Source organism: Pararge aegeria, chromosome Z (genome assembly GCF_905163445.1).
Source record: "Pararge aegeria chromosome Z, ilParAegt1.1, whole genome shotgun sequence".
NCBI lineage: Eukaryota > Metazoa > Arthropoda > Insecta > Lepidoptera > Nymphalidae > Pararge > Pararge aegeria.
This window is the reverse complement of record NC_053208.1, coordinates 23,709,795-23,735,937: the sequence shown is the minus strand read 5'-3', so window position 1 is coordinate 23,735,937 and position 26,143 is coordinate 23,709,795. Positions and strand designations below refer to the sequence as shown.

Genomic DNA, 26,143 nt, shown 5'->3' with positions numbered 1-26,143 from the left:
ATTTATTTGTATTATATTCATCTAGCTTCGCTTTCTTTGGGGCTAGATGGCGCTCTGTGTAGTATATTTATTTATTTTTTATTTAAATTGAGAAATCGAAAACATTTTTCTTTCGAACCGAACATGCACAAAAGGTCACCGTGAACTAAACTTTTTAATTTATGGCTTCCTGATATGTAATTTCAATGTGTCAGAGGCCGGGCTATTTTCTTAACGCGATTTGGCTATGGGCTATGGGATTATTTCTTAGGTCTACAATACAGTCTTAGATCCAGGATTTCATCAGAAATAATTTGTCAAAGGTTATGTGCTCACGGTGTTTTTTTGCGAGCGGGTATTTTACAAAGGTTGCGAGAATATATAAAAAGATTCAGGCTGCCATTAGTTAGCAACTGTCAGAAAAGTTACAGCATACGAGGGACTTAGGAACTTTACAATTTGTAACTCACCGAATTAGGATGACTCGTCTAAAAGAAATAATGTTCAAAATTAAAAAATTACGTTTTTAAACAGATATTCAGCAATGAACAATCGTGTAATTTTTTAATTGTACTTGTGTATTATATTTTGTTTTTCTTGCTTTTCCACTTATTACAATAGCTATAATATGAGTATACACAATATTTCAACATGTCTATATATCTTCACTTTTCTGATACTGAACTTTGCTAGAGTAGACAAAATAAAATAAGTCTCGCATATCTATCAATATACATAAGTTGCGTCACGTAAAAAAGATGCTGACGATCGTAGCTAGTTAGTTCATTCAAATAGCGAGAGTGACAACGACACCCAACTACGCATCCCAATCCCGTATTTTCTATGTGATCATTCATTGTAATGAGTAAAATTGATAGTCGTTGTATTAAGAAGTGTTACAATTGATGTCAAAAAATCAATTACGTAATTCATTATGATTACATTACATATGCTATGGAAAATAAAAACCAAGGTGTCACTTTAATTTTGTTGCAAACGCAACAAACAAACGCAAACGGGAACTCTAGAATTATTGCGCGGTGTGCGTTTTATTCGCTAATGTATAATCGTATAGTATTTATTTGCTTAACGTAATATTCATTGACAGATTGAACTAGGTAGTTGGCATTTTCAACAAGTTACGAATGCGGGCTATTGAATTTTCTGACAAAAAGTTCTCAGTACCAGCACGGAGTTTGGAAATTTGTATAATACTCGCTAAAGCTATCCGCATAAATGAGCTACAATGTAGTATTTCAGCTAAATCTCTAAAAATCATAGAGGAGGACTGTACCCTTAAGTGCGACACCAAGGTGCTGTAAATGATGAAGGTTCATTACGCCAAGCAAATATATTAACTAATAAAACATCACTCTTTCGTGTGATTGCTTAAATTGTCAGCTCTCTTTTTACATGACACTCCCTATACCTACCTACCTTACATTGAGAATTACGTTAACTATAGCGACATTTGCCTGATTTGTTATAAAATATAGCACATATTTATAGGCGTCATCATAAAAAGCCATCGTGGTTTTCTAGCGGTGAGTTCTCAGTACCATCTCATTTTTTTTTGTATATTCATGATTCGATCGCAGTAAATAAATCTAGGGCACTTATAATATCCTTATAAGCAAAGAAACAACTGAAGATTGTCACTTCCTTAAAATCATAGATTTATTATGAGTACGTACTAATACGTAGGTACTAAATACTTAATACCTTTTGCTCAATTGGTATAGGTACAGTAAATCTATATTCAGACCAGTTTCAGTCACTTATGTTGATTGTGAAAATGGATAGATATCGATGCGTAAAATATAATCAATCGTACCTTGGCCATTAAAATATCGTAAAAAAAATATCATTAGTAAATGTTATGTTTGTAACTGGGCCACTCAGGACAATAATAGGTATAGTCTATACGTTTAGAGAGATAAGTTATAATGTACACGCATTGTGAGATTATGTAATAGGTTCAAAGTCGCTAGCCACGTTAGATAGTGTAGTAAAATTTGTATTAAATACCTATCGTTGATTGCAAGAAGGCTTTTTGTACACGCTCTTACGCCGGACTTGAAACCGGTATTAAACTATTAGAAAAGATATTATATAAAACCGCTCTTTAACTAGTTTCTCGCAAGTGACACAGAAACTAAGAAAGATCGTTAATGTTCACGTCGATCTCCCACACCCCGCCGCGTTGCCATGTGTGAGATCGAACACGAGCGGTCAATCAACCCAGTCACACAGGGATTCGTGAAACAGAACACAGAGATATTCGTGAACAGTAGTTCTCGAATATTAAGATTTGGACTATGTTACTTAAGATGTGACTCGCGTAGGTCCGTTGTTTTTAGTTTGGGCCCGAAAAGTATTGGAAGAGAGTTGCTGAAAATCACGTGTTTCGATGTTTTTGGGTAACAATATCTTATAGACATAGTAATTGCGTCATAATTGCCCACGGTATACGTAGTGATCTGTCATTTTCACGATCGATTTGCTCAAAGATGTAAGGGAGGTAGGTTAGCTACAATAAGAAATTTCGAATTATTGAGTTAAGCTTTGAGTTAGTTACCATTAGATCCAAGAAATACGCTCTAAGTACGTAAAACACCATCCGATCCAAAGGCACTCGTGAGAATTAATCCTTGCCGTTACATTCTTATGTATAATAGGTACGTGTAATAATATTTATATGTTTAATTATTGCCGTTTTATCTTAGACGATGTAAGAATTGTGTATTAATTACGTGCAAAGGAATTGCATCGAAATAAATTCTTTTCTTATCGTCTTATTTACTTATAAGGTGTGTTTGTGAAATAAATATGTTCCTATAGCTTTTTTCAAACTACTTAGTTGATCTGCGGTCAGCATCAATATGAAGACTCTATTCGATCGCATACTGCCGTACTCCGTAATCTTCCTATTTGATTAATGCCAGAGAATTACGCGACCGACAATTCTTGGCAAATTTCGAGGCAATTACCCCTAACAGCGGCTAAAATCTGTAATATTATTTTATTGGCTTTATTTCTAAAGACAAATCTTGACCTGTAATAAGCAGTATAAAGCAGGACCAGGAAAATATTAAACCGGGTCTGTAAAACTAGGGTCACCATTTTTTTATGACAATACATTTGACAGAGTTAAATGGTTAGTTCCATTTTTGTCCGCAATAGGAATGGCGAGATTTGTATTTGTCTGATTATGTCTAATAAAAACAAAGAAATAGAGCACTCTTTGAATTTTTTGAGTATCTTTCGCCGAGTGCCATAATTGGTAATCTTTATATATATATTTCTTGTGTGCGTGTGTATGTCACTGAACTCCTCCTAAACGGCTGGACCGATTTGAACGAATTTTTCGTTATGTGTTTGGGTGGCACCGAGGATGGTTTAGATTCACAAATCAGCCCGACAGATTACGCTGTCCTTATTATAATAATGTAAGTCGCGTCTTCGACCGCATATGTTTTGGTTTTTTTTTTTAAATCACGCTAGTATTTACATAAATAGTGTTTATCTTTAAACAAGGTATCCACTTCATAAGCTGTAGGAACATATTTATTGCAATTGTGGTAATTAATTGGTACAATAGTATTAAGCGATAATGGACGTAGGTATATTTTATTTTCTTAAGGAGTACAATCTGTCTTTAACCATTTCGAAATAAGGAATATTGTATGTTTTGCGATTTATCAAACCATAGATGGCTTTAGTACGAGGACGGCTAAAGAATAATTCAAAGTAGGAAGTTACGTGTTATCTTCTATGTAACACATAAAGTAAAACAAGATAAAGAATTAAACAGCACAGAAAGTTTTATTTATAAAAATTACATTCCTCTATCACACTAACAATGACCGTTTTGGGTAACGGTATTAAGTATAGCCTTTCAAGTGGGAGATCATTGATTTTATAATCAGAGCCAATTTATTAACAAACTTAATTGCCTCTGATCTGGTCTGCTGCGAGGTTTCGTCCGCGGCGTACTACTACATTACTGGACGTAAAACCCTTGGCCCTATTAATAAACGTGGCATAACATTCTGGTTTGATTAGGTTTTCTTTCGTTTCGACTTAAGTTTTCTGTGGTTTTTCTATAAATGCCTAACCTAAGCGACACTTTTATCTTAACTTTACAACTAGCGCATGCAAAAGCGGATGCCCTGATAAGTCCCAAAAAACGTTATTTTCTTCTTCCGCGATGTTGCATTGTACAAATCGCGGGACCATCGAGTTTTGACGTGATATGCGTCGCAGAAAATAGTGTGAACATCATTAATAGTCCATAACAAACCAATGCTGGACTACTGATCTAATGAGTGGGTTTACCCATAATCTCCGCGCTGGGCAGACGACTTCGTGATCACAGTAGATGGTAGCAGTGTGACGGATGTCGTTGCTACCTTATGTTCCTCTAGTCGACACCTGGGGAAAAAGGGATAGTGACAACTGTACTTAGATTGCCGCCACTACAAAATTATTATACACAACAAACTACGCAATACAAATAAAACTAACAATTATTGTTCTACGACTTCGAAATTAATAAATCATGGTATTTTTTAAAACATGTGATGCGAAAACGTCGCGTATTCGGGTCAGTGACCGCACGATAGCGTCGTGGTTCGCGCGCTTTTGCCGATGCTACATTACAGAGTAGTGACAACTATAGTATATTATTGATTGATTCTATATAAATTATTGTTTTTTAATATTACACGAAATATCTAGTTAAAAAATATCGTAGAACAAAAGTTGTTCATTTTAATGTAAACAACTGCAGGCAGAGAGCATTCTGGTTTTAACTCTGTATAGTAAAAAAAAAAATGTACATGCAAACTTTGTTTTGATTTCAGATGATATTTTATTTTAAATAAATTTTGTTTGTATTTTGTTTTGGTTTTGTAAATTTTGTTTCGTAATCGTAAATATCTTTGATAGATCTTACAGACTTCAATAACATGTATAGGACTGATTTCTAATTATCTTCAGATATTCTAATTTGTAAGATAATTTTAGACAAATAGATTATAGTATTTTATTTTTACATGTGTCGAAACGTCATATTATTATTTAAACTTTTAGGTACAATTTCTTTTATAGTAATACTATTAGTTTTATGAGAATGTGGAAATTCGTTGCCATAAACAGGGCGACACTTCGCAGGGCATGCAACAAACACGTCCCACAACGTGCCCACCTTGAGGCGTAGGTAATAAGCCTCATGTCCCTGTTATTACACCGGCAACCATGTCCTACGGACCGGAACAAAGCATTGCAAGAATGCTGCTTAGCGGCAGAAATATGCGTATTGGTAGTACTCAACCGGACATGGTCTGCAACAAAAAAATCACACGCGAAAAAATCCACCCTAAAATGTTAAAGTCGCACACCTAGACCACTAGAATTATACACTTTAGGCCGTATAAATAAAGGGTGCGTAACGTCGAAATATAGCTATTCCGACGTTATGCCACGTATATTAATAAGTCCCTATGAGACTAAATAGTAAAGCTTTTCAACAAGTGTGTAAGCCGCCCTCATACTAAAACATTCTCGTTGTAAGATAAGTTAACAAGATTTAGTAGTAGATATTTTTGGACTGCAGTCCTTTCTTGCCAATACTGTAATCTACGAACGTTATTTTAATAAATAATTTGTTGTCATCTCCATTTGTGTTTTATTTCATCACCAATAAGGTAATATTCGGTAGTAGTAACTAAAATGTGATAAAGATCAAGTTCTACAACTTTAAAGTCAGCAGAGTGGTTGGACAATGGTCTATGGCCTGTGTCATTGAATTGGCGAACCAACCAGATGGCCTAATTATTGGTCAGTGGGAAATATAGCTAAAAAACAGAAAAACACTTTGCAGGCAAGCAAGTATGGAGGGTAGAGGTAAGGAGAGTCATCTTATATGGGAGAAAAGTTGAAAAAGTGTCCAGTTGTATGCGCTAAATAACAGTTCAAAAATCCTCCACAATGGCGCTGGTGGATGCACAGGGTATGGTATGAATGTAGCAATCGTAGATGAATTGAAGTATGCAGAGTTAAAAAATTTAATGTCATTATCGACTAAAGTAGTTAATTATTGAGAATTTCAACAACTTACGTTGTACAAAATATTGTGGTAAATATAACCTTACTTCCTTGTTTATTTTTCAAGCCTACTCTAACAATATTTATATTTGGCGCTTCTTTTAAGAGTTACCTTGATGCAAATGTGGCGCCATCCTAATTTAATACATTTTGACGACACTTTTTCATATACACAGATGATCCTCCTTGCCTCTACCCTCCATACATGCAAGGAACACGTCCTGCAATGTAACACTCTGTGTCCATCAAAGTGTATCTGTTAAGCTTCATTTGACTGTAATTACACCGGCAACCATGAACTTAAGACCGTGACACAGCATTGCAACAATGCCGCTTGGCAGTAGAATATACAGAACCGCTACACCCTGTGCTATGACTGCCAATATAGTGTGCTTGTGAATGACGAAATTCAAACAATGTCTGAAGCACTTATGTATCGGCTTTTTACCTGCTTTCAGGAGTTTAGCTGTGATTCCATCATCGTCTGTGAAGTGGCAACTTGTTGTTTTTAAGTTGTTTCAGAGACATATTAATCCAATATACGCAGACAGACATTTTCGGTGTAATGTCAGGTCAATTTGGTTTTAAGACAAAATGTCTGTGTTGTAGTTTACATCTGTCCATAAAACTTTACCACAACCAATATCTTAGGTTTTGAAGAAATGAGTTTACCGCTCCCTTCACATATCCTCTTTCTTCGTTTCATGACATTTTGACGTGACGTCTATTTTTGTTCCGCTATTGCTGGTTCTGGCATCAGTAAAGGCCGGGCAAGAGTTGTCGGAAGAGATTATCTATAGCTATCAACCCTGACGACTAGATCTTGCTACAGATATACATTTATGCACTAGACAGATAGCAACATTATTTTTGTCGTACCTACAATATTGGGTTTTGTTAAATAAAAACTGACAGAAAATGTTATCACCGTTTTGTTTATTACATAACATACTTTGGTTTAATTTTACACATCAAGTAATAATTTACATTTAACATAATACTATTTAATATACATTTAATATAAAGCCGACGCACAACGGGTATCGCAACCGTCACGTAACTCAAAATTCGCTCAATGAGGAGTGCGTTCAGGTTTTGCAATACGTGACGCACAACGTTGCCGTGACAACAATTGAACAATGCATAGTTCTACCTCTTCAGTTAACATAAAACATTGGATAGAAGCAGGCGTTTCATTGCGGAATCCCATGATAGTTTCAAAATTATTTTTAATTTGCTATTCTCCGCGAAAAGTAGGACAATCTGCATGGTGTAATTTATAATTCCTTCAATCTTTACACTCCACATAAAACAGATGTAATGTACTCTCTACGCACACTACGCTCCGACACCGTAGCATCCTCAGGAGTTATTGACTTTACAATGATTCATGTGTGAGTGTGGTACGGTGTGAAGTGTAAAGATTAAAGAAATTATAAATTACACCATACAGATTGTCCTGCTTTTCGCGGAGTAAAGCAATTTAAGCTTAATTCTCATAATATTACATAAAAAGTCGGCTTACACACACGTAGCATGTACCCAGTACAATAGCGCCTTCTCATGGATACAGTCACCAATGGTAAAGCAGGGGTGGCGAACCCGGTCGGTGCTACCGTTAGTTCCCCAGCAGCGCCGTTGCCAAGTTTACCGCCACCTGGTTCGCCATCCCTGCCCTAGGCTCTATAAACACAAACACAAATAACAGGCCAAATGTTATTTTCCTATGGTGTGAAATGAGTATTTACAATTTTGGTCACAAAAATATTTCGATGGATACATAGATCGGTGCTAAATCAGTTGTAAACAAATTCCAAAGTACACTGACTACAACTATCTGCAATACTATAAAACCGGTAATTTTTTTGTTCTTTATTGAAACATAAGGCATTTATTTTTAAAATGTAAATGCAATATCTCCTAACGATTAATTTGCAACCAAAACGGCACCGTCTATGTAGTCTTTATATACCGGATACATTTAAGTCACTGCCCAAATTCAAATATTGAGATATTAGTGAAAATAAAAAAAAACACGTGATTTTTCTTTTAGTAACATGTCAAACTGAACCTACTTTAAATCGTACGTTATATAACGAAAAAATATTGCAGTCTGAAAATCATACCCAATTATTTAGAATCTAGAAATGAAACTATTCAACAAGAAAGGTTAAAGAGAATACCGTGGACAGAAAAGTACTATTATATAAAGGAGATGAGTGTGCAAAACCTAATGTTTGCATTTTGGGCAGTTATTAAAGTGTTAGATTACACAATAATTAACGCTATTTCGGCTCTATACAAGAAACGTAACATTATGGTCATTAAAAAACACATACCTATATATTTTTACCTTAAATTAAATACAATTTTTTATTGCATAAATCGTTGTTATAACATGCACATCCTACCTATATTTTATTTAGCTTGGGTACGAAAGGTTAACGGCTCGCTTTTTTGACCTTTCGTTTTTAACCTACAAGATTTATTTTTCCGAAAAATGACTTTTATGTTTTTTCAAACTTGAAACGTTCATTATTTATAAAAGAAATAAGTCATTTTGTACTAATTCTTACAAAGACTGACATACAGCATATTTTTGCTTGCGTTAAATAAGGGAAACATAAAAAGTTATTATACTTACTTTGCGTAATCATTATAAAAATAACTATGAATTATAATTTAAATAACAATATACTCAGAACAATATTCGAATTTTATCAAAATAATAAAAATGATGATTTGATATTTTTTTATCTTACGAAGCCATTTGCTATGACTTTCCTATACTAAATTTGGCTGATTTATTACTCCTCGCTATTAATTAATTATGTTTTTTAATGTGTGCCATTAACCCATGATTAATAACTTGCTATTTTACAAAAATTTATTAATTACTAATACATTCATCGTTCAGTATCTCGCCAACTGACAGCCAACTAAAAATACAGGTACGGCAGCGGTCGAGCGAGGCATACATCGTCGTATGAGGAAAAATCGCTAAAAATCGTACTTGCCTCAACAACAGTAGGATCGGCTGAGTTAGAGCCGTTTGCGCCAATACCTCAAAAGTCGCAATGCGTCAGGGAGACGTGACTCTTTAAGATAAATAAGATATGACTCAGTTGAGGCAGGATACTTACATCCCTCGAGTTAGCGCCAGAGACTATCTCTGCCACGCTAATCCCCAAATGTCCATACATTTCACAGTCCCTTCTGGTTTAAAGAGTTCGTTGCGTTTAAGTTTTAGAGCGCAAATGTGCGTTCGGATTTAGTCCGCAAATGCGCTCCCCCCCTCCCCGTTTCAAAAAAATATTACTTGCGCACGCGCATGTTTGCGCAAAGGCATTTTGTGGCGTACATTTTGATGCTTCGACCTCAGAACACTGCGCTTTTTCATATTTTGACAGTCATTTTTATTTTTGTGACGATTGCAATGTCATAGAGAATCAAAACCCCCATTGCAAAACTTTAACGGAAACTTCTGCAAAATTGTTAATATACATAAGTTCAGTGATCTTGTGCTATATGCAAGAGGTGATTTCTTCAACGTACGACGACGGGAAGATTCCAAAGGAGCCGTTGAGGTCGCCGCTCCACCAGACGTCGTCTTGCTTTTCAAATATATTTATAACATCACCTGTTAACAAACGTTCTATTAAATATATAAGCACGGTAATTAATATGTGTATCTATAAAAAGTCCGGCGAAAATCATCCACTTGGAATTATCTCGCGACTTATTGGCTTGGTTTTAAAGGTCCAAGCTTTTCTAGTCGCCTGATAGTACAAACAAGAGAAAACAAAAACTCTATGAATAAAACCATAAGATACTGGTCAACATAATAGAACAGTTAGGTATAAGTACAATTAGACACAAAAAAATTGAGGTGAAATGTTTTTCTGGCGGAAATAATGTGGCCAGTTTTTGTACGGCAGAGCAAAAAATCGCAAAGCAATATGAGAACAAATAGAAAAATGCCGGAGAATAGGGTTTTTACCACACTTTTAGTTGCAATAGTTTTTTGTTAGTACATATTTTATAATGAATAGTTTCAATTCAATACCAACATGGCAAATAGATGTTTTGCAAGATACTGTATTTTTTATCAAGCGAAAAATTTACAGACGTAGCGTCAAGGCATTTAGGGTTTCGGTAAATTAGTACTATTATCGTTTCTGTGGTTCAATTACCATGCCGCGTAGAAACCAATTATAGGGCTCGGGGGTCAATAAACTTGCATTGGAATCGTTCTAGCTAAAATAATTGAGTAAGTGGGGAATCTTCTCCGAAAGGGTATGTAAAGGGATTTAGGTACTGTATACAAATACAGTAGGTAAATGCCTTAACTTTCGCAAAACTAGTTATTTAATCACAAGACTAAATAACAAGTTTGGCGAAAGGTGATGATTATTCCACCCACGAAAACATTCCTATACCGGGGTTGCTCGCAAAAATAATGGCAAAACCATATTTAAGTTAACCCAGTTTGTATAACTTTCAAGAATAATTTAATTTCTTTATTGTGTTTCATTTACAACGGACTCTTATAATCTAAGTAACTGTAACAACTGTATTAGTTAAAAATTTGTTAAATACAATAATGCTAAACCAAAGAAAATTAAAATATTACAACTAACTAAAACAAAAACATGAAATGAAATAAAGGTAATCTTTGTTTTACTTTAAACTTAACCAAATAATCAAGGAGGACCAGTCTGCCTTCCCAACCGTGAACGTCACCTGCCCGTGGTGCACCCTGCCGACTTACCAACGAAGCTCTGACAACCGACCAATGGCGGTTGAACCATTTTTTAACCTACCAGGGCAGCAGCGTTATAAGGACCAACACTGCGATCACCAACCCGCATACCAAGCGTCGCGATTATTGGCATTACTTTGATAAGGGAAGTAAAGAGCCACCACAGCCTCTAGCACCCGGCAGCCTTTTTTTTTGGCGTGGTGGAAAAGCTTTATTGATAACCAAAGGGTGGGTACACCCAAACTAAAAACCACCACGGCATGTCCCTCTTAGTTGGACCCCGGGGAACCCGTTGAATACCTCCCGGACGTCTACCAACCACCCCAACCGATTGTTAGGGCTCCCGCGCTAGAAAAGGAGGGGATCAGGACAGCATGAATCCCCCCTTAGACCGTAAAGAGGCTTGTATAGTGACGTGTAGCTAGCCTAATGCTACTCGCCGCCTCTCATGAGAAGCTGGCGAGTAGCATTCCCCTCCGCTGGAAACAAGCGGCCCAGGACCGTGGATTTTGGAACTCCCTACAAAATACCTATGTCCAGCAGTGTACTTCAATCGGTTGAGTTGATGATGAAATAATCAAACAAGAAATAAAATTACCCATATAAGAATACCGATACGGTTACAATAGACGGCTATACTAGGCAACTTAGCCTAGACTTGTTGTGCCGACGCGATGCCACATAACGTGGAATAACGCAAGAAAAAGAAGACGAATTTCAGAGTTAAAACTCTACTAGACACCCCCACAATTTTAGTGTCCTACAAGTTTATGACATTACACTACAAGAATACCGTGCATTTAAAATGAAAGTCGAGTATTGCAGAAATAGTATAAGTTCACTGTCAATTGTAAAAAAATAAAGTTCAGTTTTGTGCAATGCTCCAACAAATATTTTTTGCTATTACTATCATCAAAATAAGATTTCGCTAGCTAACAGCGGTTCAAATCATATGTAGTGGAAGAATACAAAAAAATATTATTTATCGAGAGCGATAGAATTGAAGAGAAAAATACATTATTATCATGATTAATTAAAAGTAATTGCTGTGAAAAAGCATTGTAGAAGAGACAATAAAAATACTAACCTGGAGACAAAGTGAGCTCGTCATCTAGTCTAGCTTCATACGTATACAGCGCCCGGCACTTTCCAATATACTTCTGAACCGATTCGTCTCCATTTTCATTCTTGTCCACATCTTGCAAGTCTGACGAGCTGTCGCTTTGTGATGAGAACTCGTCTGGAAGTAGATTAAAGATTGTTTAAAAATAAAAAAACACACGGGCTGGTTCTGGTGGTGGAAAGAGATTTTTATACATTTATTGACACCTCAAAAATAAAAAGGAAGGTAACTTGTGGCATGATGAAGTTAAAGAAATAGTTGAAATCTAAAATACGCTTTTTAAGAAATGGCAGATTAGCAATATCTAGGAAGACCATGATAAGCATCGTAACGCAAAAAAAAGGCCAGGAGAGTAGTAGCACAAGCAAAAGCCAAACTCTGTCGAAAACTTTTATGAGAAACTGAGTGTTAACAATGCTACAAATGGCAGAGAGGAAATGATGAGAGTAAATTTTTACGATGCACGCGTACACCGTCACATAAAACCAACACCCTGAAGTTGGTTAAAGTCAACATTTTAGTTTTTTCAAAAAAGGTTTGACAGGGTACATTTTCAATTGTCAAAGCCTGCGAACGCATTCCGGTGATTCAATTGATTCAATTGTATAAAAATTCCAGATTTTAATGTTGAATGAAACTAGGTTGTTCGATAATGAGATAACTAGATAATTGTTGCGTTGTTTTTTCTACAAACTTAGAATAACATTTGTAAAAAAAACAACGAAAAAGGCCGAAAGATAAAAAATTTCAAAAGAGTTTTATCTTCTCGCCAAAAAAGTATAACTTCTAACGCGTGTACATAAGTAAACACACGTTACTTTTTTAATAAAAACACCTTCATCACGAAGCAGCCAGAAAAGTGGATGAGCTCAGACAATTCCACCAGAAATTATAATTCGATGGCGACCTAGTGGCATATTGTAAGTGTGTTCAGCTAATCAAAGTGTCCTAATCCTCGAACTCTAGCACGTAATAATTAAAGAAAAAATGTAAGATTATTGTCAAAATAAATTAATTACCAAAATCGCTATCCTGTTGATTGGACAGTCCATCGCCCGCGCCGCGCTCACTCCAATCTAACGGGCTATCGGGTGGTAGCGGCGCGTCAGGCGTCGGAGGTTTACTGGCAACTGGGGGCAGTTCCACACAAACTGGCGTAGTTGGTGCACTCCTGTGATCAGCATGCCTTCGGAAAGATAAGTGTTCTATGCGCAACTTGCTGGAAGCTCTGCTCATGATGGAATCCCGGCGCTCCCGTTCCTCCCCGCCAGTAACACTCCTAGTAAGCGCGGTGTAGCTCGGTTGGAGGTTTTTGTTAACTTCATTCTGATAGTCAGTCTGTAGCCACGGTGGGACCTGAAATCGAAAAACACCACTTATTATAGAACACCATATATTAGAGAAGTCGATTACTGGATGGAAGCAGGCGTTACTTTGCGGAATTCCGTGATATATTATGAAAGTTAAGCTTTATTTACTTGACAAATATTCATTGTAAAGTCAGCATCTCCTGAGGATGCTCCGGTTTCAAAGCGAAATGTGCGTAGAGGGTTCATTGTCGAAGATCTGTTTGTTGTGGAGTATAAAGATTCTTCTGTAAATTACACCATACAGATTCTCCTGCTTTTTGCGGGGTATGGCAAATTAAGCTTAAGCCTTTGCGAGGGCTCCTTCCATTCGTCCCACCAGAATGCTCTTATATTTTCTGTCAATTGATGTAATGATTTTGTGATTTCAGAGAATCCCTTAACGATACGTCTGTAGTATGAGCACAAGCATAGGAATGCCAGTACCCCTGTCTTGTCTATAGACATAGGCCGCTTTTGAACTGCTTCTACTTTCTCCTGGTCAGTCCTTACGTCGTCAATGAAAAAATAAATCAAAAAATCTCTCTTTGCCAGTTACCAGAATTTTGGTCTAGAGTCAATAGCCATTTCACACCACTCATAGCATACAAGGTGGTATTGATTCCAGGTAGAGGGTAACTGTCCTTTTTTCATTCTGCGACATCACAACACTACCACACAAAACGAATATGAGATAGAAGTTTTAAGAAGAAGAAGAATTGGTATTCTATTTTATATACCTTAAGAATGCTCTGCTGGAGGCCTTGCTTGTCTCTCACGACGTGGATGTGCGTCGAGAGTGGGTGCTGCGCCGGTGGACGGCTGTCAAGCTCCGCCAGACTTGACGTTATCTTGTGCCGCACTGCCTCTAGGTATGTAAGCATTGATCTCATCTGGAAAAGTGGGAGAACATGACTTAGCTTAGACTCTATAAAGATACAGGCTTCAATCAAGATGTTGTTAATTGTCGAATAGAAATCAAAAAGATTATCAACCTATATCTAACTGTGACAATGGTAGGAGTAAGCTTTTCAAACTGCGGATTCCTAGCGCTTTCTCCGCTGCAAGAGGTATATTTAGTCCACAGAGCCCACACTAAATTTTACACATGGGTCCTGCCCAGCGCTTGTCTCCAAGGCTTTGTGAATAAATAAGTGTTCTTAACAACAGATTACAGGTAAACACGATAAATTAGATCCAGCTTCCAGGCATGCCACTTATAGTTTCTTGACCTGTTCCACGAAGCCATTACTGATGTTTTCCCTGAAACCCTACGAAAAACCTAGTTAGACTTCCTGGCTGTTTTTTTATGAATTTTGCAGCACCGTATAAGTTCGAAGATCTAACCACTATCTTATTTTTGAATGTTGCACGACTTTCGTTCTTTATAGTACATAAAAACCTTCAGGAGAAACACCCAGAAAAAGAAGGACCAATAAAATTGCTACTTACATGGTATAACTTATCAGCTACATTTTGTTGTGAATCATCACTGCCGAACGTTGGAGTCTGTTTCATAGCCATTGAAAGTTTTTCAAGGCCATGCTTGGATTTGCGCTCCCTTTCGATGTCTTGTTTAACGAGCTGGAGAATCTTTAGCAGGGCCTTTGAACAAACGTCACATTTTTAATAAATAACTAATTAGTACATAATATTAGTCACAGTCACAGGTAGGTGCTGTGTAGAAACTTATTTGAAATATATGTCAAGATTTTAACGCCTATTGCTTGAGATGTTGACGTCAGGTTAAAAGCAAGGCAGTACGGATCTCGTAAAAGCCATTGGTATAAAATGATACTATCGGTAAAAGCGTAATAGATTATAGAACTTATGCAGAATGTCTTGACACTGTCATGACCACCAGGGCATGATTTGGCACGCAATTTGAACACATATATATTTGGAATATGAAAAAGTTGGACGGTCGAAATTCTGTTTTAAGAAAGAAATCAAGATGCAAAAAATATGTTCCGGTATTAAGATGGAATGGACAGGCGGTAAAGCGGAGACAAAGATAAGCCGCCGTCACACATGCGGGAGATGAAAGTGTCTGAAGATTTTACACCATAACTCGGACAAATTATAACCGATTTAAATAATTATTTTTCATTTGCCTCATCAATAAACAAAATCAAACGCAGTCGAAGTCGCGGGCAACAACTAGTATATATATAAAGATAACGAAGAACGGGCAGCAGTATCCTCTGTGCGATCAACCTACTGCGATCACCAAATCCGTCTGGCGAGCGTGGAAATTATGGGCAAACCGTCCCGTTCGGAGAGGCCTTAATTCCAGCAGTGGACTGTTATGATAGACTACTGATGATACGAGATTTGTTAAGGTGTAAGATCGACATATCGGCAGTTGGGTAAATACTTACACCGTATTGTGTAAAAAATTTGCCCGCTGTACAGCTAGAGCGTAGAAACCTTCAATGGAAAATTTTACGGATCATCTGATTTCTACTTATTACATCGGCCTCGATGACCGATTGATTATTATCCACATTGAAAACTATACCTAAACCAATTTACAAATATTTTAGAAACGATCGTTTTAGCTATTATTTTCAAAGTGATTTTTAATCACTGCACGTTTCTAGTGATCAAATAGCAATTAGATTTAGATATCCCGGTACTGAGAAATCGGTAGGTATATCTACTTATTTAAAATGAAATATTTTGTTGAACTCGGATATAGTAAAACGGGGTTTAATCACCAATTCAATTTTCTGCCGAAAAGACAGGACACTTTATTTACTTATGTTCTATTACTTTTTTCCTTACAAACTTCACTAAAATTGTTATCTAGTCCTAAGACTAATAAGTACAATGTATTATTATAATCTAATATCTAATATTATGATATCAAATATCAACCCGCATGAGGCCAGATAAACACCCAGACACTGAAAAAAGTTCATGTTCATCACAGAAACATTTTCCAGTTGTGGGAATCGAACCCACGGCCTTTGACTCCGAAAGCAGGGTCGCTGCCCACTGCGCCAATCGGCCGTCAAAATTAAAGTACTTCTACTATACTAATGTCACTGGTTGGGAAGGCAATGCCCTTAAGATACGGCCTAGTGGTCAGGATTCCAATGATTGCTGAACTGTGTTTTACTAATTTAAAAAGTCTATTTCTATTTACTATCTTTTGCGGCATACTAACTTGTTTCCGTCGCTCCCGGTTCATGGCGAGCGTTGTGTGCTCGCAGTAGAAGTCAGGTAGCAATTGCTCGCTGGCACCAGCGGGCGCTGAGCGAACGCCGCGGACCACGCGCATGTCAACGTTGGCGTTCGCGTTGGCTATAGGGGCAGCGAGCGCGTTCGTAGCCTTTAAAAAAAATTAGTTGTCTGTAAAGTCGGTTAGGAAGATAAATTTACGTTATAATGAGCGTTCCAGCAGGAAAAAGATAAATGCGTCACAGGCCGAAAGCTTAGGCCGATCGTGCGACTCTGTCGCTTTTCCGCGCTCACGCTCGGCTCATATGGAACGTGACAATGAGTCATGCTTTTCCGTGCGTGCTGCCAGCGATTTATACGACGACGTCACTTCAAAAAAGAACCAGTATTTGGCATACCAGGATGACCGAGCTTAGCTAAGTAAATGAAAAAAAAACTTTTTAGATGGTGCCAAAATTAACCTTCGTACTTTCGAGGTACACGAAGAAAATGACGTTTACTAAAAATTAATCCAATCCCAACACCCCCTGCTTATTAAAATCCTTAAAATTCGTTGGAGCCGCTCCCGAGATTCTGATTTTATTTAAAGGTACATATATACAAGAATCGCCCGTTTATTGGTGTTAAATATGTACATAGATATACGGATAGATTAATAGATTTTAAAGGTATGTTTCCGTTCTACACAAACACCGACCACAATTTTCACCATTTTTATAAATTTAAATATCCTTGTTAATATTATATTACTCATATTATAAAAGCGAAAGTGAGTTTGTTTGTTTTTTTGTGGTAACTTCACGCCCTCACTTAGTAACGCATCAGCTTGATTTTTGGGCATAGAGTTAGTTGAAACGACGGAGAGTAACATAGGTTCCAATTTATTCCAGAAACAAACGCTTCCCATGGGATTTGGGAACCGTTGGGACAAAGAATACTGGCAACAACTAGTATGGAATAAATAATGTAATAAGGACCTTTGAAAAGTAGATCGAAACAGCAATATAATTTAAGCAATTAATAATACTAGATGGCGCTACAGTCGCTATAAGACCGATTTAAAACATTATATAATAATTTCTTGTATGAGAGCCGTAGCTTAATAGTAAAGGGCTCACGCCGCGATAGCCATGGAGTCGCAGGTTCAAATCCTGTCAATTCCAAAATTTTTAAACGTTATTTTTAAATTTATACAAGTGATTCAGATTTTCCCAAATGTTTACCACTTGATCTTTCAATTTTTTATTTAATTTTTCATTTTAATAAATGTTAGGTTAGGTTAATCTATTATTAACTGCCATTGCTTGACCCCATTTTGGTCGATTTGACACACATGGAGCAAGTCTGTGGTGGCAAGCTGACTATTACCGTATTTGTTGAGGTAAATTCATTATTCCAATGTTCCATAAAAGGCGTTTGTTACCTCTGCTAATTGCGGTGGTACAGCGGCAGTAAGCCTCAGGTAACAGTCCGCAGAACTCTTCAGCTGGGTAAGCCTCTCTTCTTCAAGGGACTCCAGCATGCCCGCGCCCTTCACCACGCTCGTTTCCCATTCCAACCTGGAAGATGCATCGACAAACAACACATTATATCGAAGTTATATCAAGCTTTATTTACCGAAATGACTCGTTAGTTTTGCAGTAAGATGCTAGCCGTAGGACCTAGGGTTAAGTATAATAATGTGCGTTTTTAGCAATTTTAATATCACTTGCTTTAATGGTAGATAAGTATTTATCCCAATAAAAACTTTTAACCACTATTCTACTCAGTATAAGGTTTTTTTAAATAGGCCCAATCTATAGACATTCACATAACACACATGCATATACACACAGTCACACACAATTGCACACACACACACACACACACACACCCGCACTAAATAAGTCGCCGCATGTTTTTATTATTTTAATTGACTCTTATTCTCCTTTTTTTTTATTGGCATTTACTGTGTTCTACTTTTGTCTTATTGGTGCTATACATTTATTGTTGGAGGTGGGCGTTAATTGTTGCGACACAGTTTATACTACTGCAACAGTTATCGTGGCACCATGTTTATTGTGTCAATTCTGTACCCTTACCAATATTCTGAATAAATGAAATGAAACTATTATGCCCTGACCGAACGTCTTTGACGTCATTTGCCCGCGCTTTATCTTCTTTTGCTCAACATTTAAAGACCATAACTTAAAGACCATAACATAAAGACTATCCCTCTCTTGGGAGAGCTTAGCTATCTTATGCCATAATTTTTTTTTTAAACCCAATATCTATGATAGTTGTATTGATAGTTTGTATTGCCGCCAAATTGTAAAAATTGTAAAATTTTTATTCATAATTTTTCTATATGTTTATGCTGTGTACAATAAAAGTGTACTCATTCATTCATTCATAGTTCGAGAGACAAATAAGAAACAAACATAGAAGCAAACTCCTCTACATGTAAATAAAATTAGCTTTAAAACCACAGTAGTTTACCTAGCCCGTTCAGCTTGCACGCAGACATTGTAGTACTCCACCTCGGTCTTCTTGACAGCGTCTTCTGTCTTCCTCTTTTTCACCTGCAGTTTAGCGACGTCTCGCTCACTCGTAGGGTTACCACGCTCTGCTCTTGCAGCGCTCAGTATCGAGTGGGGTATGTGACCCACACTTGAGCTCCGGGACATTCGGCTGTTGAACGTGGTTTAAGTAAAAAGCTGTTCTAAGTAGAAAAGGACTGAGCTATTGCCATCTCAAGGTAATCGCCTACCTCACTGGTTCATCTAAGTTCGAAGTGTAACAGAATTCAAAAGCATACCTTAGAAAATTAACCTACTGAAACTTAATTATTATACGTGTACAGTATAATAATGGGTTTAGGATACTGTTGGGTTTGCCGAGGTTCTGTTCAGCGTCTGGGATGTTCGCTCAGGAATCGTAATTTTTACGCCATTATAAGGAAAAAGACGGCATCCCTCCTGACAAGGTTGCGGTCGAGCTCAAACAGTATCCTGAATATGTTAGCGGGAAAGTTTGATTCACCTATCTTGCAACACTTCATGTCGGTGCTTGTACGGTGAAGCAAATTATATTGAATTTATTCTTTAATCTAATATAATTAATTAATACTAAAATAGTCGTTTAAGATGTATTACTAACAAAGGTGGACCTTAGTTGTCTTAATAAAGAGATTATTATTATTATTATTATTATTAATTAATTATCTGAGATACCCTCTCAGCGCTATAACATGATATTCACTTTAAAAGCTGTAACACTTTGAACGCTCCCTGGGAAATAAGTCAGTCCGAGTCTATTCACCTGTTTAAACATTGCTTAAAAAATTATTACTTATCTATGTAATTGCTGTACCCTAAAAAGCTGTACCCTGCCACGCTTCTCTGTGGCACATTGTGATTGTTGTTGAGAAAAATAGATAAAAACAATCCTTGATGCGTATTATATATTATGCTAAAATTTCAGCTCGATCTGTTCAGAACTGTTTGAGTTTTTGAAGCGTACACAAACCAACATAACATTATATATATATATAGATTTATATTCTAGTATATATAGATTTGTAGTTATTATGTCAATGAATATATATATATATATATATATGTATGTTCATGTAAGTTGATTTTATTTTTTGTAACATACTTTATGCACCGACTTTTCACCTTTTTATCGACTTTGCACGCTCAGGTTGCCTTTAAAATATTACTTTTAGTAATAAGGCCGCCAGTGCACCCTAGCTCTAACTATTACTGTTTTCCTTGTGTTTTTCCTATTCTGTTGTATTGCAGTAAAGTTTTTCTATTCTATTTTAGGTTAATTTCCTGGTGGTAGGAAATTACACTAATTATTAGACATATTCAAGAGGGAATCTTAGCGTTGATGCTAAGTGAAAATATGCGTAAGTATTCATTTCATTCATTTAATTTTTTTTATTTGCATGTCACATTACAGTACCTAGAATAATCTTATATCTTTAAATGAGCAATTCTTGTTTATATATAATATTGGAATCTCGGAATCGGCTTCAACGATTTTCATGAAATTTAGTATACAGTGGGTTTCGAGGGCAATAAATCGATCTACCTAGGATTCATTTATATGGTAAACTCGGGAAAAAAACTGCAAAAAATATCCTTTTTAAGAGATGCGTCAGATGCGTGAACGGTAAACGGTAGGTATATTGAAATTGTCGGAATTGTTGTTTCTTTGAAGTTCTATTATAAAACAGTCCGCGACAACATACGAATATTTTCTTCAGTAGTAGTATTCGCGTACGAAGTCGCGCGGGTCCGCTAGTGTTATTATTAATAATGGTCTAAAAATAAATATTCTCCTCAACTTACAAATCGAACAATGCTACTCACAAATCGAAATCATGTATTTTAAAGGTAGGTTATCGTTTTTTATGAAAGTAGTTTTAAATAGGATTACTTGTGTTAAAGCCATTTTTACTTTTTTTAAGTCGGACTTTTGCTTTGCAGCTCATGGTTCATAATATTGAAAAATGATAAGTTTTACCTAGCATTATATTAAAATATTCCTTATGTTACGTGTTTTAAAAACATTGAAGCCACTGTTTATTTCAATTAACCCAATTTTGGCAAGATCGACGGCTCCGAAACCGGAAAAATTTTAAACCGTTTCGGTTTTGTTTTTCTGACCGGTTAAACAGCTAAACCGGTTTTTATTTAATGTAGCTCAATGGATTGAAATAAACCGGTTTTACGAACTTGAATTTCAGTTATTTTTGTGATTTGCTGCACGCGCTGCAATAAGTACAAGTAATTTGAAGCGCCAGGACATTTAAAAATGGTCATAAGTTATTCCATGCACAACATTGTTCTTAAATTGCTTGCTTTTTCTTTGAAATTAGCCAAAAGTGTCGTCATACTATGGGTACCTAAGTAGGTATTTATATTCCAAAAATAAGCTTTTCTATTTAGACATCTTCATTTATAAGAATCGACACAAATCTATTTAAAAAAATATATAATTTATACTATTTTTAATTTTTGCCGCGGCTAGGACTCGCACGCGTCACGAATTAGGCTAGGCATTTGTGAAACAGACTAGCGCGCTTTGCATACACCGGTTAATTATGGTTTAAGAAACGTAATGCGATTACATTACGTGGTTCGCTCATTAAGAACGGTAACCTACAGCATTTCGGTTCGTTCAATCATTTAACCGGTATAACGAAGAACATTAAAAAAACCGGTTATGAATCAAAATTTTCCGGTAAATTGAAACCGGTTCCGAACCCGGGCTGGCTTATACAAATAAATAAACAAACAGATAGATAAAAAAATCCGTATTTATAATATTAAAATACAGTTTCAGCTTAGATTTGTCGAGTGTCTTAGAAATAACAAAATTAAAAAGGCCTAATAAAATTTATAGCTTCATTTTTAAAAGAACGTCTGCTTAGTGCATTTACTTACTTATTAGTATAGTTGTGATGAACCAAGTGAAGTTAGTGCCTTTACAAAGTAAGAACTTCTTGAAATAGATTTCTTATAAGATAACACGAGTATTGCATCATGCATGTATAAATTAGATAATATACTGCTTAGTAATCAACTAATAGTTTTTAATATACTCTTTAAAGATCCCAAGGGTTTAACTTATACCACTCCAAGTAACACGACTAGAGTAAAAAATAATCTATGGCAAATTATAAGTTTATTTCAAGCGTGAGAAGTTCTTATAATATAAAGGTGAATACTGAATAGCAACGGCCTTTCCTTTATTCAAACACTCCATAAAAAAGATATCTAATAATAATTCGCCTTCACAGCCCACATTATGACAGTCGCAAGGCAATGAATCGCCGCATAGCTAAATAATCGCATCGCATATAGACTGAAGGATCCTTCAATTAATTTACGGAATTGTCGTCGGAAACTGATGAAGTGCAATTACGCTTAATTTTTTAATACCAATTGGTAGGGTCAAAGGACCGTCATCAGTCCTGTCGAGATTTTACAAGGGCTCAAACCTAATGTCCAACGAAGCGTCCTGTAGTTTTTCATTTTCTCTAGCAGCTGCATGAGATTGCCTCTTCGACTTGGCCTCGGCTGACCTGCAGTCCGTAAGCGTACGCGTCATCTTGTCTACATTACCCTCGATCTGCGAAGTAAGACAAAGCAGTTTGAACATCCGCTCGGCTGGCATATGCAGGAAACAAAAAAATAATCCTCCCCATTATGGTAAGATACTAAAGTCAAAGAGTATAAATATATCTGGATTCTCTTTACCTTCTTCCGTAATTTGAGCTGGCTGTCGATGACATGTTTCATTGGTTTTACTAGTTCTTCTGATAGAGCACTGGAATAATTTCTGTAAAATTGAATAACGTTTTACTTAAGTTTTATACTGAGACGATTTTTTGGGGGTGTGGCCTGTGCGACAGATTTCAAGGGATTTAAAAATTATTTTTATTTCGAATTATTATTTCATTTCGGAAAACAATAGACAGCTGCCACGGTATGCAATTTGTACGGTTTAAGTGACTTTGTGTTAAAACACGCTGATATCTTCATCTTCACTGACATTACTGACACCAGCGTCTAAGTTAATGTCATTGTCAATTACCGATTTTGCCCAGGTATTGCGTTTCTTTTGTTGAATAAAATTAACGTAATAAGTGTTGCTCAATTTTGTAAAAAAAAATATAGCAAGATTCTCCAGTACGGTCGGATTTGGTCGGGATCGTTGTCTTTTTAGCCGTTTTACCACCCTATTGTTACGCCACTGGTCGTGGGACAGTTTTCGACTTATATATGAAACCGGATGCTGCAGAAATTATGCGACTCACAACTCATAAAATTACGCTCGTTGGCCTCACGCGATATACGAAGGTGTTTATTGTTTGGTTTGTATGTCCTTCAATCATGCAGCCATGGAGCGACGGATTCACGTGATGATATGTACAGAGATATTTTATAGTTCTCCGAGGCACGGGTCTGGATCACGCCCATTTCCTATTTCTATATATCTGGTACTGAGAATTTCTGGAAAGATTGCAATACCTGGGAGTTCATATTTTTTGTACTAATAACACAAAGCGGTAGCCTTGTGATAAGGTATTTAACCTCCCTTCGGGAGGTTGTCGGAGCTCGATCCACGCACGTATTTCAAACTTTTCGGAACTATGTGCGTTTGATGCAATGAAATATCTCTTGCTGTATTAGTAACGCAAAACATTGTGAGGATCCCTGCAAGCCGGAACGTTCTCCATAGTGTTCTCAAAGGCTTGATAAGTCTACTGATATGCACTTGGATAGCAGCGTGGTGGAGTACGGCCTTTAGGAGACATGTATCCTAAAGTAGCTCAGTAATGGGCTGTTGATGTTAAAATAAAACAGCTTGGGAACTACAGCATTTGAACGTTTTCAATCACAAGTTTTCGCACGCTCAAGAGCAAGCATGCACGCTGCATCTGGTCGAAACAAAATGACGGACATTCGAATTGTCTCCTCTAAGTCATTCAACTTAACAATTATTGGTCTATACATGCTAGCCACCGGACCAACAAGGCATTAATCAGTCCTTACCTATGAATTTCTGATCGTTTCTCCATCTCGATGGCGACGTGCTTCCACGCGTCTGCGCATGAACCGACGCTTTCCTTGCATGCTTTGCTTAACTTCGTGCCCAACTTTGATAAACATTTCGAGTAGTAGTTCTCTGCCTCTACCCTAGAAAGAAAAACACAAATTCAAATTTGATTTTTATTTTAAAATATCTAATAAGAAAAAATAATGTCAAGATCCTCCAGTCTGCCCGTGACATTTTGCTCCTCCTCCCCGGACTTTGAATTAGGTCGGTCAATCAAAGTCCGAGGAGGAGCAAAATGACACGGGCCTCCAACCGTAGGTATACATCTGGGATCGGTGCCTTTTTGACCATTTTTCACAATGTTTACTGGTCGTGAAACAGTTTCAGACCGGCAATAAGCGAGTAAAATCGAGCTCCCATTTCATAGTACTTTTGAAAAATGAATGTTTATACAATCGTTAAAATTAGGTTTAAGTACCAACCAACCTATATTATTTATTTATTATTATTATTATAACAAAAATAACAAAAACAGTACATAATAAAAAAAAAACTAGGTAAAATAGTTCTACCGTGTCACAATACTCTGGTGTTAAATACAGTTGCAGCTGACCTAGGAGACCTGTATGACGGCAACAAACAATATTATTTGGGTGATCGGGTTCGAACGGCTGATGTATCCTCTAACTTGTTAGGTGTTTTAAGCATTTATGCACAGAATTTAGAACGTGAAGAATCCGTGTACACAACTAATACTGAAGGATCAAAAACCAGTCCACTTTAGTAGTGTTTCTCGTGAACCGCCTGGGTTAGTTACTGCACACCATTTAGCAGTTGACAGTAAAAATTTTAGCTCTATATTCTAAACGTTTACCCTAAAATGGGGAGAATAAGAAAACTTTGTGAGGTAGCAACATTACGTGGAATGTAAGGTGAGACGTGCGCGAGGCGTTTTCACTGTTTTTGGACACAATGCACTGCATGCATAATAATGGCTGAATGAGGGTTCTATATTTTCTTAACTCTGCGCATTTAAATATCATTAGTTCTAACGGTGACGAAAAGCGTCCTGAGATAATCTGTATGCCTAAGAGTTTTTCGTAATGTTCTCAAAGGCGTGTGAAATCTGCAAAGCCAGTGTGATGGACTACGGCCTTAACCCTTCTAACTACAAGAGAAAACCCGGGCCCTATAATGGGTAGTAGAATCGGTGTATGATGATGATATTTAAAGTATGGTTAATCTACTATAGTTATTTCAGTTTTTAACTTCATGCTGTCGTTTTATATCGTGGCCCACTTGGCACATCGCGTTCGATGATCTATTTCTGTTTTTGTGGCCTAACATCACGGGTCGCGGATTGTCTCGCTTTTTTCCTAGATTGCATTAGCGTTGTCGGTGGAACTGTAAACAAAACTGTTTTTACCAGTATACAATATTTTCGGCACGATTTAGTGCAAACTTTTGAGTATGTTTCTAATTATTAAAAGGTAATCCCTATCCCTATCCCTACTAATATTATAAATGTCAATGTAAGTTTGTTTGTTACGCTTTCACGCAAAAACTACTTTACTGATCCTCATGAAACTTTGTACATATATTTTTGGAAGTGTTAGAAGTAATATAGTATACTTTATATCCCGAAATTAAGCTCGGTTCCTTTGGGAGAGGGGATAAGTGTTTGACGATTTTACACCATAACTCCGACAAATTATAACCGAATTAAATAATTATTTTTGTACTATAGAGGTCATAATATGTGTTTAATTTTGCCCAAACTGTGGTTGGAGATAGAGGACAGAACTCCTCAGCGGACAGCAGCAAACTCCTCATTTAAGGCTTAGCGATACTGAATTCTTTAATTTTTTTTAGATCTACAACTAAATTTTATGCCACATCAAAAATTTTGCAGTAATTATGTATTTTTCATTTGTTCCTAAAAGGCAAGATGGCCAGTTAAAACTTTTTTGCGTCGTTTCGCTATAACTCCGTCAAATGTGGAGCAATTTAAACAAAGACACATTTTAAAACTCCAGGATGCGAGTTATGTATATTATACATACCAAATTTTCAAAGATCGTT

At 36.6% G+C, this 26,143-nt stretch overlaps 1 protein-coding gene across 2 annotated transcripts in view; it reads right to left on the bottom strand.

Annotated features, from left to right (window-relative positions):
- Window positions 1-7,413: 7,413 nt before the first annotated feature.
- LOC120636234 (nostrin) overlaps window positions 7,414-26,143 on the bottom strand; it is a 106,138-nt gene continuing 87,408 nt past the window's right edge. For both annotated transcript variants that reach the window (XM_039907611.1, XM_039907610.1), the window contains exons 4-14: window positions 24,058-24,201; window positions 22,759-22,840; window positions 22,500-22,630; window positions 18,983-19,174; window positions 17,928-18,063; window positions 16,491-16,655; window positions 14,771-14,923; window positions 14,059-14,211; window positions 12,992-13,328; window positions 11,937-12,089; window positions 7,414-9,727 (exon numbers count right to left, since the gene is read on the bottom strand). In XM_039907611.1, the coding sequence (XP_039763545.1) occupies window positions 9,612-9,727; window positions 11,937-12,089; window positions 12,992-13,328; window positions 14,059-14,211; window positions 14,771-14,923; window positions 16,491-16,655; window positions 17,928-18,063; window positions 18,983-19,174; window positions 22,500-22,630; window positions 22,759-22,840; window positions 24,058-24,201 (1,762 nt within the window). In that variant the 3' untranslated portion in view covers window positions 7,414-9,611. The remainder of the gene's footprint in view (window positions 9,728-11,936; window positions 12,090-12,991; window positions 13,329-14,058; window positions 14,212-14,770; window positions 14,924-16,490; window positions 16,656-17,927; window positions 18,064-18,982; window positions 19,175-22,499; window positions 22,631-22,758; window positions 22,841-24,057; window positions 24,202-26,143) is intronic.